Genomic DNA, 18,017 nt, shown 5'->3' with positions numbered 1-18,017 from the left:
CTATTGAAAATATTTCTAAGTTAACAAATATTGCTGTAAATGTGGTAAAAGGTGACGTTAAAAAATTCACAACACTTTTTTAAACATTGTTTGAAGCTAAATGTGGCAAAATGTTGATGTTATTTTCAGCGTGAGCCACTTTACAAACGGCACCCCATAGCTGAATTCCTCCAGAGATAAATAAAAGTTGATCTTATCTTCGGAAACCTTGTTGCAACTTTAAAGGTCATAGAAAAAGTATTCACATTACAACACAAAGTGGCTGCAGGCAGCTCCTCTTAGAGGGAGTTGTATTTTTTCACAAACGTCATAGTATTACGACATAAAATAATATTGAGTACAACATAATTCTGAGAAGAACAACCACACAACAGATTATTTTGACATTAACACATTTGAGTCAGTCGACTGATTTCTTTAAGAATATTTTGACTCTATTTTCTCGATATCGTTCCTCATAGAGCTGACTCCAGACCTATGTGGGCTGAGAGGTCACTTGAGGTTAACCTCTGGTAAACTGTGACGGAGTCTGTACACACATTCCACGACAGAGTGATTCATCACATCAACATAGGATCTTTGGTGGAGACTCACCCACAGTGCTAACCCCAAACATCTAAACTTTTAAAGCAGTGGTGGAAATAGCATCTTTTAAATGTATGCTCAGTATAAAAAGTGGCGATCAGGAGACAGAGTGTTTCCCTGGGACCGGTTGTGGACTCAAATCAAAATGGAAAAGAAGCCTTCATGGTTATGTGACCCTGTAGAGTGATGTATGAGGACATGTGTGTGGCATGTTTTTGTTAGCTAGCTTGTCTTCTTCTTTCCTTCTAAACTTGTTTAATTTTTCTTTATGTACTGGAGTCAGTCTCCATATTGGAAAAAATACATACCTTGTATTCTTGTATGCCCAGAAAGTAATATATGTAAGTCATGTACCAAGCCTTTCAAACCAATAAATACTTGAATTCTGAATAAAAAAATATTAATAAAAAAACCACTTAGATTAAATCCCTACTCTGACGTGATGGCGATTTAAATAACGTTTTAAGTCAATATTAGATTTTTTTAGGTCAAAATTAAACATTTAATTCAATCTGTCACAGTAATTTCTGACTTAAGTCTTTTAATGTGAAGTTTTTTTGGTTTCTGTTCAAAAAACTATGAAGGTAAATATCCTCAACATACCCACTCTGATCTGGTTTAAAAAGGTTGTGTGTTTGTGCACAGATATGACATATGATCAGTTATAATTATATGATTATAATTGTCGTAACTTTTTTTTTAAGTCAACCCATCAAAATGAAATGAAATAAAAACACCGCAGGTTTAAAATGGTGCAATACAAATGTTTATTATATGACAAAAATACTGTCACTACCTAATGTTATCATCATCATCATCATCATGTGGCGTCTCCTCGTCCAATCAGGACGGACTCTCTGCTCTGTTTAAATCTTATACACAAACATCTTATACAGAATTAAATTAACGAGGCCCAAAAACACCCAGCTTGTCCTCCTCTCCATCATTTAAAGGAGCAGTCCCAACATGTTTCAGTTGGAAGAAAACTGCTCCTTTAAATCATCGCTACTCTTCTTCTGGTGTTTTTCTAAAAGCAGCAGACGACAGAACGAAAATTCAAACATCCTGCTTTTATTTTGTCTCTCAATGTTTCCTTCTCTCTCTCTCTCTCTCTCTCACTCTCCGAGCCCCGCCCCTCTCCACCTGTACCTGTCAGGGGGCGGAGCTTTAAGTTGTAGTTTGTATGTTTTAAGGCAGCTTGTTGGTCGGCGGTCACATGTTGTTGAATCCCATCATGCCTTTCATGTTGCCGGCCGCTCCCTGCTGAAACTGACGCATCATTGACTGAAGGCCCGCCATACCACCTTAAAAACAAAACACACGTCATTATGTTAATTGTTATTCACCAGCCGTCTGTCAGGCTCCATTTTTTTATATTAATAAACTTTAATTGATGTGAACTTCCTGTCCGACTGAATGAAGTCGTGTCATAGTAAGATCCTGCAAGTGTGACAGACAGGTGGTCTGGACAGGTAAACCAGGACTCACCCATGTGGTGCAGGACTCGGGGGTCCATCATTTTGGCCATCTGCTGGTTCAGTTTAGCCATCTGAGACGGGTTCACGTTCTTCGACATGTCTCCTCCTGGAAAACGCCAAACACACATCAGACACAGGTTCAACCCCCAGACTGCTCAGTCCCCGACGGTCCCCCACGGCGCCCCCTCGTCGTCCCCACGGCTGCTCTGTCTCTACCTTTAAAGAGTCCCTTGATGCCGCCCATCTTCTTCACCATCTGGGCGAACTTGGTGTACTGAGTCAGCAGCTCCTGGACGTCTCTGGTGGCGACTCCAGACCCCCGAGCGACTCTCTGGATCCTGTTGGGCTGCTTACTGAACAGCTTTGCTCCATCTTTACTGTCCAGTTCTGAGGAGACACACAGAGAAGAAAAATGAACCAGTAAAACCAGTAAAATTAGCTTCTTATGGAGGAATTATTTAGCTATAATTAAAAACTTGTATGTGTTACCCTGGTCGTTCATGCTGTCCATGATCGTCATCAGTTTTTTGAGTCTGGCCATCGATTCTTGTTCGTTTCCTTTACTCATGAAGTCTGTACCGAAACCAGGAATCATCCCCTGAACGCATCACAGACAGACAGACAGACAGATAGACAGACAGACAGGGTCAGTTACTGCTGAAGTCCAGGTCATGTGACTCTCAGGCGTGAGCAGTGTTTACCATGATCTGTCCGAAGGGTCCCATCTTCATGATGTTCTGGAACTGCTCGTACATGTCTCTGAGGGTGAACTGACCTGGGATCAGAGGTCAAAGGTCACTCATCACACCCAAAATGCGCTGCATGTTTTAAGTGTAATTTACTGAGTGTTAATCTGTCCTCTACACTCTGTGTTCTACATGTGCCATGTGAGTCTACAGGTGTCAGTGATGTCACAACAGTATGAAGACTGATGGCGTGTTGTTTGTTACCGTGTTTCAGTTTGTCGATCAGCTCCTCGTTGTCGTCCAGTTTCAGCTCGTTCACTCTGTCGATCAGACCCTCGATGTCTCCCATCCCTGACAGGAAGAGGAGGAGTTAGTGGAGGTTTCCATGGAAACACTCAAGACATGTTCATGGCAGCTCAGTGATGTTGAAGGAATGTTGTGAGTTGTGTAAATAAGGCGGCGCAGTGACTTTTTTTTATGTGTTTTGTTGAGTCGTCTGATTTCAAACTGAATCATGAAAACGTACTGAACATTACCGACAGTCACCACAAGGTGTCAGTGCTCAGGATGAACATCTTAAATCATTTCATATTCTTGTAGTCATATTGAATTATAATAGAGAAAATAATCTAACGTAAGAATGGTAACTAACATAACTTTCTGTTGCTGCTGATGTTGTCGGTTACAGCTTAGAAGAAGCACTTTAGGATCATCTCCAGAGTCTGGAGTCTCCTCACGGTCAGTTCAATGTCTGCCCGGTTAGCATCAACGTTAGCTAACACAGGGGTAACATCAGACACCAAGCCATTCAACAGTCCCAACAAACTCACATCAACACTTGAAATGGCTGGACTTTGTCATTTAACCCGTCAATAACCATTAGGTAATGTTAGCCGTGTGATGCTAACAGTTAGCCCTGTCATGTTGACATGTGGGAGGTTGGGTGGCGATTACTCTATATCAATAGTGAGATCCAAACGAGTACTTGAGTACTCTAGTACTTATGCCCATTCCTAGTCGATACATCACGCTGTAAAAAGTGTCAGTACATCATTACGCTATAAGAAGTTAATTACCGAGCAGCTTGCTGATGAACGGCTGAGTCTTAAACGGCTCGAAGTCGTCGATGTGTTCTCCTGTTCCGATGAAGATGATGGGACTCCTGGTGGCTGCCACACTGACAGGAAACAGGAAAAGAAGAAGAACAGCGTCAGCAGGCAGAAGGTCACTGTGACATTACACAGGCTGTGACATCATGAGGTCTTACGCGCTTAGAGCTCCTCCTCCTTTGGCGTGCCCGTCCAGTTTGGTGACGATCACTGACGCCACGTCCACTTTGTCTTTGAAGGCCTTTGCTTGAGACTCGCAGGCTTGACCGATTGACGCGTCCATCACGTACACAATGTTGTCTGGTTGCTATGGAAACACAGGGAGAGAGACACACACACTTGAGACAATGCACCACTGCAGGTACCGACCACAGAGCACTTCACAGCCCTGCAGTAAGATCGGACACCGACCACAGGCCTGCGGCGAGGCGTTCAGGGACTCACCACAGCGTTGGAGACTTGCAACATCTCCTCGAACAGCGAGTCTTCCTGTTTGTGTCGTCCGCTCGTGTCCACGATGATGATCTCAAAGTTCTCAGCTTTGAACTTCTCCACGCCCTCCGCAGCGATCACCACCGGGTCCATCTCTGTGTAACTGAACACAACAGACAGGTGTGACTCACAGGTGTGACACGCAGGGTTAACAGTCAGCAGGGGGCGACACCTGAATGACTCACCTGCCGTAGAACGGGATTCTGGCTTTGGTGGCGTTCTGTTTCAGCTGATCGAAGGCACCTGAGAGGAGAGAGGAGGAAACATTTAAAACACTGACGACTGAAACAGTTTCAGTGAGTGTACGTCAGGTGGCGTCAGGTGAGTGAAGGATGCGCACCAGCTCTGAAGGTGTCGGCACAGATCAGGCAGGTCTTCCAGCCTTTCCTCTGGTAATAATAGGCCAGCTGCAGGAAACAAAGCAATCAGTGTGACTACAGACAGAAGGGGGGACCCTGAATCAAACTACAACACAACCTAGACCAGCACAGTGAGTGGGTTTTATCTACAGAGGGGGCGGGGCTATTTTTCAGGTGTCTGATATCACCTTAGAGCAGGTTGTAGTTTTGCCGCTGCCCTGCAGACCAACAAACATGATGACGTTGTTCTTTCCTTTCGTTGGAGTCCAGGCCTTCACACCGGGGTCCACCAGCTGAAAATACACACAGTACACACACACAGTGGTTGATCCTCAGTAACTTCTAGTTCACAGAAATGAGAAGTGAAAAGTGAGGCTTTATATCATATTTGACATTGTGTCAAAATATTTTCAGCTCCCTGACTCTTCCAGGACTTTTCCAGGCCTGACGGTCTGACCTTGACAAGCTCCTTGAAGACGGCGTGCTGGATCATCCTCCTCTTGTTCAGACCTGAGGCCATCTCCTCCAGATCTATGGCAGACCTGCAGGGACAAAAACAGAGATCATCAATATTCAGCATCATGATCAATCCTTCATTTATTTATTTTCATGTGTGACGTGACAAAGTGAACCAGCTTCATAGTTCTGAAAACAGAGGGTTAATCCTGAAGTCACCTCATTAACCTCAGATCCTGCTTCGTAGTCCAGGATTCTGGACTCAGGTGTTTGATACTCACTTGACGTTCTCTCTCAGCTGTTTGACCAGTTTGATGTTGACATCGGCCTCCAGCAGAGCCGCACACACCTCCTTCAACATGGCATTCAACACCTGGAACACAGACAGGTGACCGTCTACAGGCTGGTTTCTAACATTAGATCACATATGATCAGGCCCTCAGACTAAGATCGGATCCACAAGACTTGTATCTGGTCCACAGGACTCAGATCAGGTCCTCTGGACTTAGATTGAGACCTTGGGACGGAGATCAGGTCCTCAGGACTCAGCTTGGGTCCTCAGGATTTAGATCAAGCCCTAAAGACCCAGAATGGGTCCTCGGGACTCAGATCAGGTCCTTGGACTAAGATCGGATCCACAGGACGCGTATCGGGTCCACAGAACTCAGATCAGATCCTCTGGACTCAATCAATTCCTTGGGCATTAATTCGGCCCAGATTTGGCCCTCGGGGCTCAGATCAGGTCCTAAGGACTCAGATTGGGTCCACGGGACTCAAAACAGGTCCTCAGGACTAAGATCGGGTCCACAAGACTTGTATTGGATCCCTGGGACTCAGATTGTGTCCTCTGGACTTAATAGGGTCCTCAAGAATCAGGTATGGTGCTCTGGACTCAGATCATGCCCATGGGACCCAGATCTCCCAGCCCTCAGGACTCAGAGTGGGTCCTCAGACTGAAATAGGACTATCGCTAGTTAGTAATCAGATGTCTTCAGGTCACATGACCTCATCACGTTACCTCTTCATTGATGATGGTGGCGTTGCTGAGTGACCTCAGCGCCGAGGTGATCTTCCTCCCCAAGTCAGCTAACACCATGGTGGCGGTCTGAACTACTCCTGAGACACACAAACAAACATGATGTCACATGATGAAAGGCTGACAGAAGACACAGCTTCGGTGATGTCATCTTGCATCCTCAGAAACCAGATTCACAGATTATTAACTGATACATAAAAACAACTTTACTAACCATTAATAATAAATACATAAGCTAAAAGAATAAATGTGATAAAGCTCTTTACATAATCAATAACTTCATGTCCACATCATCAATAACATTTAAACATTAGTGTGAGAGACAGCTGATGGAGCTTACCGTGTGTGTGTTACAACAGAGATCTCCCTGTGTGCTTGTGGAGGGGAACCCCCCTACTGAGCGTGCTCAGTGAGTCAGCAGGCCAGCTGACAGGTGAAGGTCTCGCACGCAGCAGACACCCACTTCCTGTACAAAGGAGAGAAGAAGAGTCAACCGATCTACAAGGTCTACACTCACAGAGGTCTTTGAACACAACATGACATGTTTAGGAACAGCAGGTCTACAGGTTGACCCCTGTTCACTGTGGGTAACCATAGCAACGGGACTGATGCTTCAGGTAAAAAAAGTGAAAGTAACTCTCACTGGTGACATGTCACTGTCGTAAGTAAATCAACAATAAACGCATAAATATGTCTGTTGGTGTAACTCCGCATTTCTGACAGTATGTTTCATGTATTCACGTCACAGAGTCTGGAAGAGGAGACTGATGAAACTGAGAGATTTCACTCGAGTGTATCCTGTGTGTGTGTGTGTGCGTGTGTGTGTGTACTACATTAATGGCCGTGTTATCATCTCTGTGCTGGTGAAAAGATCGAGCTCAGTCATGTGAGTGTGGCTCAACAACAGAACACTGATGTCAGTAAATCAATAAGTGGATCAACAGAAAAATAATTATCAACTCTACTGATAATAACTTTTTCAGGTTTCTTCAGCTTACTGCTTTCTAATGTCTCTCAGAAAGAAATTTAGGACTCATTTTATAATAACCAGAACTGAAGGGGAAAAAAAACATGCACCAACATCAGTTTTGGTGGGTCAAGGACAATTTTGGCCAAATGTTTATAGCAACAAAAACATGGCTTGTCCCGTGGCACAGACAAGGGTCCAACAGAACTGAGAAATACCTCCCATTTGTTGGCAAGCTACATGAGTGTTGTTGTTTCCACTGTCCTGATCTGTGTGACGTTTATGTGAGAGGCATTCAGTACATTAAAACGATACATATAGAGATGGTTCCAATTATTTGGGGATTTCACAATGCAATGTCAGATATAAAATGATTTGTAAATCCAGCTTCCAAAGTCTTAGCATTTTTAAGACTGTCTTATAAAACTTGGATCTGCAGGATCCCTGTTTTTTAATAATTAATTTTTTTTTATTTCTATTCAGTCATATCTGAACAAACCGACAGTACTGTTATTAGAGCTCAACATATCCACAGGCACCTGGCAGCTACACTTTCTTTTACGCATGATAGTAATTTAGCAACCACAGCGGTACAACTAAACACGTCTTTGTTACTGTTCAACAGAAATACTACAAACAACTAAGTCTGCCCATGACCCCTTAAAGCTTTCAACTTTATTGCTGACTCTAGCTAACATGTTCATATGACACAATTTCTAACATAGATTTCTTTAATTTTTCAAAATCTGGAGGTGATGTACTCTTCCGGAATCTGAGGATCACTCGAGCAGCTCTGACGACCCCTACATTTATCACAACAAGGTCATATTTTGGTACATTCGGCAATTCTGTTTGACCCCCCCCCCCCCCAGAGGGCATAGCCTTACCCAACCACTTCCCTACATGACCCACAACTCCGTCCCAAAATGTGTTAACCAGTTTACATTCCTAGATTGCATGTAGAAATATTCAGGGTCCTTGATCAGTTTGCAGCCACCAACAGAAAATAATCGGAAACTGCTCTAATTATGCGTTTAGTCCATTTTTACACTGATTCTAAATTCTGTGAGTATTTATTCAATAAACTAAAGATCTTTGACAGAGTTTCAACAAATTTTCATGGACAAAACTTTTCCATGACTTTTCAAGGCCCCTTGCTAACATTTTTTTCTTGCCCCACTTGTCCAGCATTTTTCAAACATATCAAATTCAATCTCTATCCAAACATGACATCAGCTAGCTGGCATACACGAGGAGAGAGACAGAACGTGGGGAGAAAATAAAAAAACGTACGTGATGGTAAACAAAGCTTCACACATTGACACGTTACGTTACATCAACAGCTACAGAAAATACATTTGATGTTCTGTTACATTACCTGGAGGGTTAACAACGGTAGATTACTGTAACACACTGTATTACACACAAATAAATTCAATGACTTTTCCAGGCCTGGAAAATAAGACTGTAAAACTCCATGACCTTTCCAGGTTTTCCATGACTGTGGGAACCCTGGTTTGACTGTTGGTTATGTCTATTGTCAGTTTCACTATTTTGTTACCAAAATATTAATCAAATAGTTGAGAACATGATTTATCGATTATAAAATATGAATAAATAAAATATAATTTAAATCACACAGCACAGAACCAGTGATCCAGCATATTTCTGCAGTAAAACCTGCTGATTTTCTGTTTGATCATAAACTGTTGTGGTCAGACTGAAGAATCTGTTTGGACTACAATGAGACTCTTTGATTTCTGTGTCATGTGATTCAGAGAAAATGGTTGACAGATTCATCTGAAATGAAAAGACAGATTTGTTTCAGTCACAGATTGAGTCCATAAATCTCCCTCTGGAAAAAGATCAGTGCATTAATAAAGGTAAACAGCTGATACAATCAGTGGTGAATGATGTAACAGACGTAGAGTAGTCCTCTCCTTTCAAAACTTTAATGTGCTGTTCCATGTGAACTCTGTCTTTGAGAGACATGACATTAATATAACAACATGAACCGTGAACATTATTAATTATCTTTTTGATTTAGCTGTTGCTGTTTGTTATGTTGTAAATCCCTGACACGTCAGAGACGGCCTGATTTTGCTGTTGGACAATGATCAGATTCTTCTCCTCACACTTATTGGAAAGGATTAATAAAAATATCAACGATGATAAATTCAGTGTTTCGTCAAAATCCGTTCACACACTGATCGAGTTGTTGATCTTAAAACACTCGACAGATGCAAAGGTTAAGTTTCAGCTTTTTAATCGATGAGACCAAAATCATGTTCAAAGTTAATTATCATGTCGACCCGTGTCCTTTCTAATAACGCTATCATATCGATATTAACATTAATCGATTGTCTATCAGTTTATCAACAACATGTCAGCTGTTTACAGCGTCTCTCGGTGCTAACGTTAGCTTATCAGTTAGCCGTTAGCAGTTACCGTCGGCAGAGAGTGGATTTTAGCAGTTGGCAGTGTTAGCCGTGTGTTAGCTGTATGTTAGCCGTGTGTTAGCTGCACTCAGAGTCCACACGGAGCCTGTGAGACACTTTAAAGTGTGTGAGGATCGCAAACACGTTACGTTAAAGAAGATTCATAACCGACTTACCGACTGTCGGTGTGTTTAATCAAACAGCAGCTGGACAACACCGAAACTCTCCCAGCGGAACGTCATCTAATCCAAACTGACCCGGAAACAATAACGTCACTTCTTCTTCTTCTCCTTATTGGAGTCAAAATGGCGGTTGGCAAACCAGCCTTTAGGCGCATTACCGCCACCTACTGGACTGAAGGATAAAGGCGTAGCTTGGCAGGAAATCAACATAAAACAGAAAAAAGATAAATAAATAAATAAATCCTTTCTAATCAATTAGAAGCTTCCATTTTTTATTTTATTTTATTTATTTATTTATTTTTTCGATTCAGCAACAATTTATCATTTTTCGTTTTTGGTTTTAAACAACAACAAAAAAAGAGAAAACCTTGGTATTTTGGTTTGTGTGTTTTTGTGTTTTTTGGTTGTTGTTTTTTTGCTTGTTTGTTCCGTTTTTAAATTACAAATGAATTACGGATTCAAATTACACTGGACCACCAATGTTTTCTTATTTTTTGCTCTTATTTTGGTAAGTTTTATGTGTAGGCAAGAGCACTCGAAGTAAAACCGTTTATGTTGTAGATCATAATTTTACTGTACACATCATCTATCACTGTCTGTATAAATCCTACATGCTCTACATAGACACATGCACATAATCACCCGGTCCATGTAAATCCAAACACTATTTATTTCTTTGCACTATTTGCACAAGTCACAATTTCCACAACAGTTTTAAATAACTTAAAATATGAACTGTGTACATGTTTAACTCAATAAAGTTTTTCAAAAAAACAAAACAAAACACAACTGCTTCCGGGGTCTGTTTATTCTTAAGGTGGTCTGAGGAATTAACATGGAGAAAAGTGTGATCTTTAACCTAAACGTCTCAAACAGTCACACCTGTGTTGACGTCACGTTTCAAAGGTGTCGTCATCCGAACAGGTGAATCAGTTTTTCATAGATGTTGTTTAATGATGGCCAATAAGACGTGAGACACGTGAGTCTCCAGGTTCCACCTTAAAGCGCAGACACGTTGTGAGAGCTGCACACAGAGCAGGAAAACATTTCGTGTTTCAAGATGAATTTTTCTGAAGCAAAGTGTGAAGTGATGAAGCTGCTGAGCAAAGTGAAGCCGAGTGAGCTGAACACTGTGCTGAGGTGGCTCCGGACCTCAGGTAACTAACACACCTGCTGCTGCAGCCTCCCTCTGGAGACAGCTGCCCCTCACCTTCACAACTCACAGACACATTGCTTCTCTCGGGACTCATCAAACATATCCGCTTATTGTGATTTATTTATAAGTTTATTATTATGAAGTGATTCTTTAAAACAAGCTAAAACTGATTTAAGTTTCTCTAAAAAGTCTTCACATACAGAGCAGGAAGAAGTTCTGTTACTGCAGGAAAAGTAGTCTACAAAAATATTATACAAACATTATTAAACAAAACATACTTAGCAAAAGTAAAAGTGCTTTCTCTGGGGAATAATATAAAATATCTGACTCTACATTTACAGTAAATTACTGGCTACTGGTTGCATTATTGTCACAGTAAATTACTGTTCATTTTTACAGTAAATTGTTGTGAAATGACAGCTGCATACCGTGATCTCACAGTAGTTATGCCTGCACATTGCTGTGATTTAGCAGCATGCTCCTGTGAAGTTATGCTTAAGTATAACCTCACAGTTAAACTCCATACATTACTGTGATTTAGCAGTGCACCTCTGTAAATTACTATATTTACCTGCATGAATTTCACAACCTGGACTGGGGACATTGTCGAGCAGTGGAAGGAGCACTTTGAGGATCTCCTGAACCTGGCAATCATGTCCTCTGTGGAGGAGGCAGATCCTGAGGACTTGGGGGAACTCTTGTCCATATCCCTGGCAGAGGTCACTGAGATAGTCAAAAAGCTCCCTAGTGGCAAGGCGCCAGGTGTGGATGAGATTCGCCCTGAGATGCTGAAGGCTCCGAACATTGTTAGGCTGTCTTGGCTGACACGCTTTTGGAGGTCGGGTACGGTGCCTGCTGAGTGGCAGACTAGGGTGGTGGTTCCCATTTTCAAAAAACGGGACTGGAGGGTGTGCTCCAACTATCGGGGTACGGCACTGCTCGGCCAACCAGGTAAAGGTTACTCCAGGGTGCTGGAAAAGAGGCTCTGACCAATTGTGGAACCTTGACCGTCTTGGTTGTGGAACAGTGGACCAGCTCTTTACCTTGTAGGGCTGCTGGAGGGGTCGTGGGAGTTTGCCTATCCAGTCTACATCTCCATTATGGACTTGGAGAAAGCTTACAACCACATCCCAAGGGAAGTCTTGTGGGGGGGTACTGTGGGATTACAGGGGTACTCGCTGCTACGAGCCATCTGGTCCTTGTAGTGAGAGCTCAGTCAAACATGTTCTCAGTGGGTGTTTGCCTCTGCCAGGATTGTCCCTTGTCACCAATCCTGTTTGTGATTTTCATGGACAGGATCTCAAGGTGCAGTCGAGGGGAGGAAGGGGTCCAGTTTAGTGACCTTAGAATTGCATCTCTACTCTTTGCAGATGATGTGGTTCTGTTAGCTCCATCACACTGTAACCTCCAGCATGACCTGGGACAGTTTGCAGCCGAGTGTGAGGCAGTCGGGATGAGAGTCAGCACCTCCAAGTCTGAGGTCATGGTTCTGTGCCGGATAATGGTGATTGCCCCCCTCAAGTGAGGGAGTTCAAGTGTCTCGGGGTCTTGTTCACGAGTGAGGGTAGAATGGAGTGTGAGATGGATCGGTGGTTTGGCGCAGTGTCTGCAGTGATGCGGGCGCTTTGAGTAACAAAAACATTTGATCTATTTATTTATTTTTCAGGGATGACATCAGCATAAACATTTTCAAACAATTATTAATATAATTATTTATTACTTTAATTACATTCGACCTGTTGTTCTTCCTGCAGACGAGTTGGATGAGTTTCTGTCCAACAACAACAAAGTGATTCTGCAGAACATCTCAGAGGAGCTGAGAGCCAGTCTGCCTCCAGACGCCATGTTCCCCTCTGAGAGCACTGCATACACTAAGGTACTGCAATACTACTGCTAACAGGATGTTAATGTTAGTGATGGTGATGATGATGATGATGATGGTTACAATGTTTCAGATGCAGCAGTGTTCCCAGCCGACGGTCCACGTGGACAGTTTCCTGTATGATGAAGATCAGGTGGACTCCCTCTGTGAGGAGGGAACCATGAGTCGCTCGTACTGTCTCACCTGTGGATCCTACAGAACCGCTCCTCTGGGTCAGAACACCTTCATCAACTTCATCTTCATGATCTAACACATGACGTCCATCTGTTCTTCATCTTCTTTCTCTCTTGCAGACTTCATCTCTCATTCGTTCTCCATATCAGAGCTTCAGTTCCTGTTTGAGAACGTTCTTCCAGACCTGAGCGGTCGGGTGCTGGTGGACGTGGGCTCCAGACTGGGAGCTGTTCTCTACGGGGTCAGTAGACAACAGGAGAACATGCTACATAGATAACATGCATGTCACAATTTGTTAATATGTCTGTGTGTGTGTGTGTTTTCAGGGTTACGTGTTCAGCTCAGCCTCTCATCTGATTGGTCTGGAAATCAGTGAGGAGTTTGTGAATCTGCAGAAAAACATTGTGCAGAAATACAACATGATGGACCGACTCCAGGTACACACACACACACACACACACACACTCACACACTCAGTAAAAGCAGTTTCTGATGAGTGTTTTCCTGCAGGTTCTCCACACTGACGTCTGCCTGCAGAATGTTCTGCTGCAGAATGCAGATGTTCTCGTCATGAACAATGTCTTTGAGTTCTTTATGGAGCCCAGCGAACAAGTCAGGTTAGGATACACTCAGTATACAGTATACGCTGTCATCTGTCATTGAGGCTTCTGCACAGCTGTCAATCAGCTGTGCAGAGGACTGTGGCCCTTTCTGGCATATTGAGTGTGTGTGTGTGTGTGTGTGTGTTCAGAGCGTGGAGGTTCATCATAGAGAACTTTAGGAAGAAAGGATCTCTGCTGGTCACAGTCCCCAGTCTGCAGGAGAGTCTCAACACTCTGCAGGTAACACACACACACACACACACACACACACACACACACACAGTCTCTCATTATTTCACCACTTCCTGTTTGTGTCCAGCAGGAGGCGCTGCAGCCTGGCTGGGTGGAGGAACTTCCTGTGGACTATGATGTTTACCTGGGCAGAGACACAGACCATGATGCTCTCAGACAGATCCACCTGTACAGGGTCCTCTGATCCCTGAACTGGTTCAGAACTGGTTTAAAGGACTGAACTGAACTGGACTGGTCTGAGGCTGTTTGATTCCTTCGACTGTTCTCAACCAGAGTCCTCAGGTCCTGTCGACACAAACACAGATATTTTTCTAAACTCTGGATATTGAGTTTCTGTGTGGATGTAAAAAGAAGAATTTGGGAAATGATGATGTCATTTCGTTGTTGCTTTATGTCGTGAGCATGCTCGGGAAAGAACAACAATGGAGGACTGCTGGATTGTTTGTTTTGTTAGCACTGCGAGGTCTAATTATTGCCAGTGGATGACTTTCTCAGTTGCCTCTAACAGCCTGTGGACTGATTTCTATGGACTCAGGATGAATTTCATGCTCATTCCCGAGTGTCTTGCCTCTCTTCAGCCACACTACAGTGCTAACAGTGTGCAAAACTAGCTAACGTTGGCTAAGAAATGGAGTTCATCAACAAACGATCAGCAGCCTGGTGGACCTTCAGTTAGCCTCCTGTAGCAACGTCAGTTCAGCCAAAGCAAGGCCGAGTGCCAGGGGTTTTATCCTGACCTGCCCCAAGTCCTCACTGGATTAGCAAACTTTCTGTTGCTGCCTTTACACAGATTGGACCCCACCATGAACCCTGGGGCTGGGGTTTGCACTGGCTGAGTTTGAGTTGCTACAATGGCTAAGGTCCATCTGCTCTCTTACTGGGGAAATAACTTCTTTGAGCATCAGGGAGTGAGGGGAAAGACCATAGGGTGCGCTAACGTTAGCTTATTCTGGTCTCATTTGTTTCTAATCAAATTCAGTGCCCCATATCATAATGTCAATTCCTCCATGGTGCTCAAAGAAATCCTAACGTTACAGGAATCACCAATGTGAAATATATTGTGGTATTGTTGTTTTAGGTGACTAATGTTAGCTAATGTTAGCTTGCTTGCTAATGTGGATAAATTGCTATCCAGCTAACATGGTAAATGTACTGTTTTGAGTGGGTAATGCCATCGAATTCATCCAGACTTCGGGGACTGGTTTTGAAAACCATCCATACACATGTAGATGGGGCCTTACAGAACAAGAGTTTCACATATCCCAGCTCTGGACTGGATGAACTTGGTTCTGGACTGGAGTCACAGCAGCTCTTCATAAAGTCCTTCCTTTCCCAGTTCTCAGTAACTAACTGGTGAGTCACTAAATGAGGTTGCACCATTAAAACTTGAGAAATGTCTGAGCGAGTAAAGACTTGTTTCTGTTGCTAGGAAACATCTGAAGCACCGTCCAATCATTAACAATCAACACGTAAACAGAGTAGAAACAGACTCTGATGACTAGAGAACCTTTATTTGACTCCTGTGATGTGTACTGTAGAACAGTTGGTGTGGTTCTCACGTCCTTTGTTTCTGAAGCTTTAAATCACGTCTGATGGTCTCTGTGATGGAGACAGACAGCAAGTATATGTTATACATATACACATATATACTGTGTTTATACATCTGTTAATTTCTTTGTATTATTAAACATTAACATAAAAAACTCAGAATTTTGTGTGAGAGTTTTTGATGTTACACAAACCGTTATCTGGACCTCCTTTTTAATTCTTGGTGTCATAGATTCAACAAGTTGCTGGAAACATTCCTCAGAGAGGTGTCATAGATTCAACAAGTTGCTGGAAACATTCCTCAGAGATGTTGGTCCATATTGACATGATGACATCACACAGTTGATCCATGATGAGAATCTCCCGTTCCAGCACATCCCAAAGGTGCTCTATTGGACTGAGATCTGGTGACTGTGGAGGCCATTGGAGTACAGTGAACTCATTGTCATGTTTGAGATGATGTGAGCTTTGTGACATGGTGCGTTATCCTGCTGGAAGTAGCCATCAGAAGATGGGTACACTGTGGTCATAAAGGGATGGACACGCTCAGCAACAATACTCAAGTTATACAAGTGCACGTACTTGTAATATTAGTACTTTTACTTTGTAAAAATATGAGTATTTCCTTCCCCACTCTGTGTGTGTGTGTGTGTGTGTGTGTGTGTGTGTGTGTGTGTGTGTGTGACTAACTCTGCGTCATCACGTCATTCGTCACCCCTTCCTGCCGTTCACTCATCTGACGTCACCGCTCCATTTCCTCACCGCGATCCTCCAGCGGGACCGTTTCCACGGCAACTATTGGCTGACGGCGGAGGAGCGGCAGGACGTCTAACCAACCGACGCTGAGGAGGACAGCGAAGCCCCGCCCTCTTACTCACTCGGCACGGTGCGTTCAGGTGACAAACCTCAGCTCGGAAATACAACATCACACACACACGAGGCAACATGTTTTTATATTCCAGAACCATCATCAGTTATTCAGACAATGAAACTGAAACTGGTCTGTGTGGTTCCCAGTATGACCATTGGTGTGATTAATGTCGTCAAGAGCCTACTGAAGTGTCCAGAGGTGGGAAACTGTTTTATTCTAATGACTTAAATGGTTTTAATCTACTCTAAAATAAAAGTGAACAATTAGGAATCATTACCTTTATCATTATTATTATTATTGTTGTTGTTATTATTTAATTTTTAAAGCTGTGACAAACAGTAAATTATTAAGCAGCTATTTTGATGACTGCTTCTTAGTTTAAATCTAAGATCCTTAGTTTCCTAAACATGTAAAAAAATTAAAAAAATAAAATAAAATTCAGTGTATTTGTTCTGTATTAAAGAAACCAGAATTTATTTAATAATCTATTTTATAGGACAAATAATCAATGACTTAATTAATAGAGGAAATATCGGGCTGATTAATCAATTTATTAGTATTATTATTATTATCATCATTATTATTATTATTTAATTTTAAAGCTGTGACAACTGAATAGATTAATCAGTAGCTATTTTAAAAATTGATTTATAGTTTAAATCGTTTCTCAAACATGTAAGAAAAATATTCATATTGTAGTTTATTTGTTTTGTATCAAATTAACCAGAATTTATTGAAGACATCACCCTGAACTCTGTTTTATAGGACAAATAGATCATAGATCAGTGACTCAATTAATAGAGAAAATATTGGGCTGATTAATCAATTAATATTTAAAGTTACTGACAGTTGCAGCCTTTCTAATATTACAACATTATTATTGTAATTATCATTAGTATCATTGCTATTATTATTATTGTATGGTTCTACTTTTACTTTTATCTACTTCTCAAATTTATATGTACTTCCTCTATTTATCTGAACTTATTTCTTTTTAACTTATTCTTCTTCTTATAATTATTATTTAATTTTTTAAAAACTGCAGCAACTGAATTGAGAAAATATTGGGCTGATTAAACAACTTTTTTTTTCAAATTATTCTGTCAGTTGCAGCCTTTTCATTATTACTGTTATTACAATCATCATTATTATTATTGTTATCATTATTGTATGGTTCTACTTTTACTTTAATTCTCTTCTCGTTCTCATATATTTTTACTACCTCTATTTATCTGAACTTATGTCTGTTTACATTATTATTATTGTCATCATTATTATTAATATTAATATTGTTTTTTAAGCTGAGAAAACTGAATAGATTGAGTAGCTGTTTTAATAACTGATTTAAAAATATTGGGCTAATTAATGTATTTTTAAGTTATTATTACTATCATCATCATCATCATCATCATCATTGCAATTATTATTAATATTATCATTATGTTACGGTTTCTACTTCTACTTTCACTCTCTCTTCGTTCTCATGTATTATTATTATTTTATTTATTTAAAGCTGCAACAATTGAATAGATTAATCAGCATCTATTTTAGTGACTGATTCATAGTTTAAATCGTTTCTTAAACATGTAAAAAAAAATGTATTTAAATTAATTTAGGACGTCACCTTGAACTCTGTTTTATAGGACGAATGATCAGTGACTCACTTAATCGGGAGAATATTGGGCTGATCAACCATTAGTTTTACTATTATTACAATTATCATTATTATCATTGTATGGTTTCT

General features: G+C 41.5%; 2 protein-coding genes across 3 annotated transcripts; one reads left to right on the top strand and one right to left on the bottom strand.

Annotated features, from left to right (window-relative positions):
* Positions 1-1,327: 1,327 nt before the first annotated feature.
* srp54 (signal recognition particle 54) lies at positions 1,328-9,887 on the bottom strand. Its single transcript, XM_050062176.1, has 17 exons — positions 9,783-9,887; positions 6,542-6,667; positions 6,184-6,281; positions 5,447-5,538; positions 5,167-5,251; positions 4,898-5,002; positions 4,691-4,757; positions 4,536-4,593; positions 4,303-4,453; positions 4,017-4,165; positions 3,826-3,926; positions 3,014-3,100; positions 2,765-2,838; positions 2,553-2,661; positions 2,280-2,450; positions 2,074-2,169; positions 1,328-1,889 (listed from the first exon to the last, which is right to left on the bottom strand). The coding sequence occupies exons 3-17, from the start codon at positions 6,259-6,261 to the stop codon at positions 1,798-1,800; spliced, it is 1,515 nt and encodes a 504-aa protein (XP_049918133.1). The 5' UTR covers positions 6,262-6,281; positions 6,542-6,667; positions 9,783-9,887; the 3' UTR covers positions 1,328-1,797.
* A 908-nt stretch (positions 9,888-10,795) lies between these two features.
* Positions 10,796-15,552, top strand: zgc:109986 (uncharacterized protein LOC553566 homolog). Of its 2 annotated transcripts, none has more exons than XM_050061696.1 (8): positions 10,796-10,945; positions 12,699-12,820; positions 12,900-13,038; positions 13,120-13,241; positions 13,327-13,437; positions 13,511-13,617; positions 13,752-13,842; positions 13,925-15,552. In XM_050061696.1, the coding sequence occupies exons 1-8, from the start codon at positions 10,849-10,851 to the stop codon at positions 14,036-14,038; spliced, it is 903 nt and encodes a 300-aa protein (XP_049917653.1). In that variant the 5' UTR covers positions 10,796-10,848; the 3' UTR covers positions 14,039-15,552. The 2 variants fall into 2 exon arrangements, with proteins under 2 accessions (XP_049917653.1, XP_049917652.1); XM_050061695.1 differs by having other exon boundaries at positions 13,922-15,552.
* The last annotated feature ends 2,465 nt before the right edge of the window (positions 15,553-18,017 follow it).

This window comes from Epinephelus moara, chromosome 14, assembly GCF_006386435.1.
Source record: "Epinephelus moara isolate mb chromosome 14, YSFRI_EMoa_1.0, whole genome shotgun sequence".
Lineage (NCBI taxonomy): Eukaryota > Metazoa > Chordata > Actinopteri > Perciformes > Serranidae > Epinephelus > Epinephelus moara.
Note: the sequence above shows the minus strand (reverse complement) of the source record. Positions and strands in the feature narration are given on the sequence as shown.

Excerpts from the sequence above, each read along its gene's own strand:
- zgc:109986 (XM_050061695.1), top strand. The coding sequence starts at position 10,849 with ATGAATTTTTCTGAAGCAAAGTGTGAAGTGATGAAGCTGCTGAGCAAA. Across the intron at positions 13,438-13,510 it reads ACATGATGGACCGACTCCAG|GTTCTCCACACTGACGTCTG; the intron begins GTACACACACAC and ends GTTTTCCTGCAG. Across the intron at positions 13,618-13,751 it reads GAGCCCAGCGAACAAGTCAG|AGCGTGGAGGTTCATCATAG; the intron begins GTTAGGATACAC and ends GTGTGTGTTCAG.
- srp54 (XM_050062176.1), bottom strand. The coding sequence starts at position 6,261 with ATGGTGTTAGCTGACTTGGGGAGGAAGATCACCTCGGCGCTGAGGTCA. Across the intron at positions 5,539-6,183 it reads CCACCATCATCAATGAAGAG|GTGTTGAATGCCATGTTGAA; the intron begins GTAACGTGATGA and ends TCTGTGTTCCAG. Across the intron at positions 2,451-2,552 it reads GGACAGCATGAACGACCAGG|AACTGGACAGTAAAGATGGA; the intron begins GTAACACATACA and ends GTGTCTCCTCAG.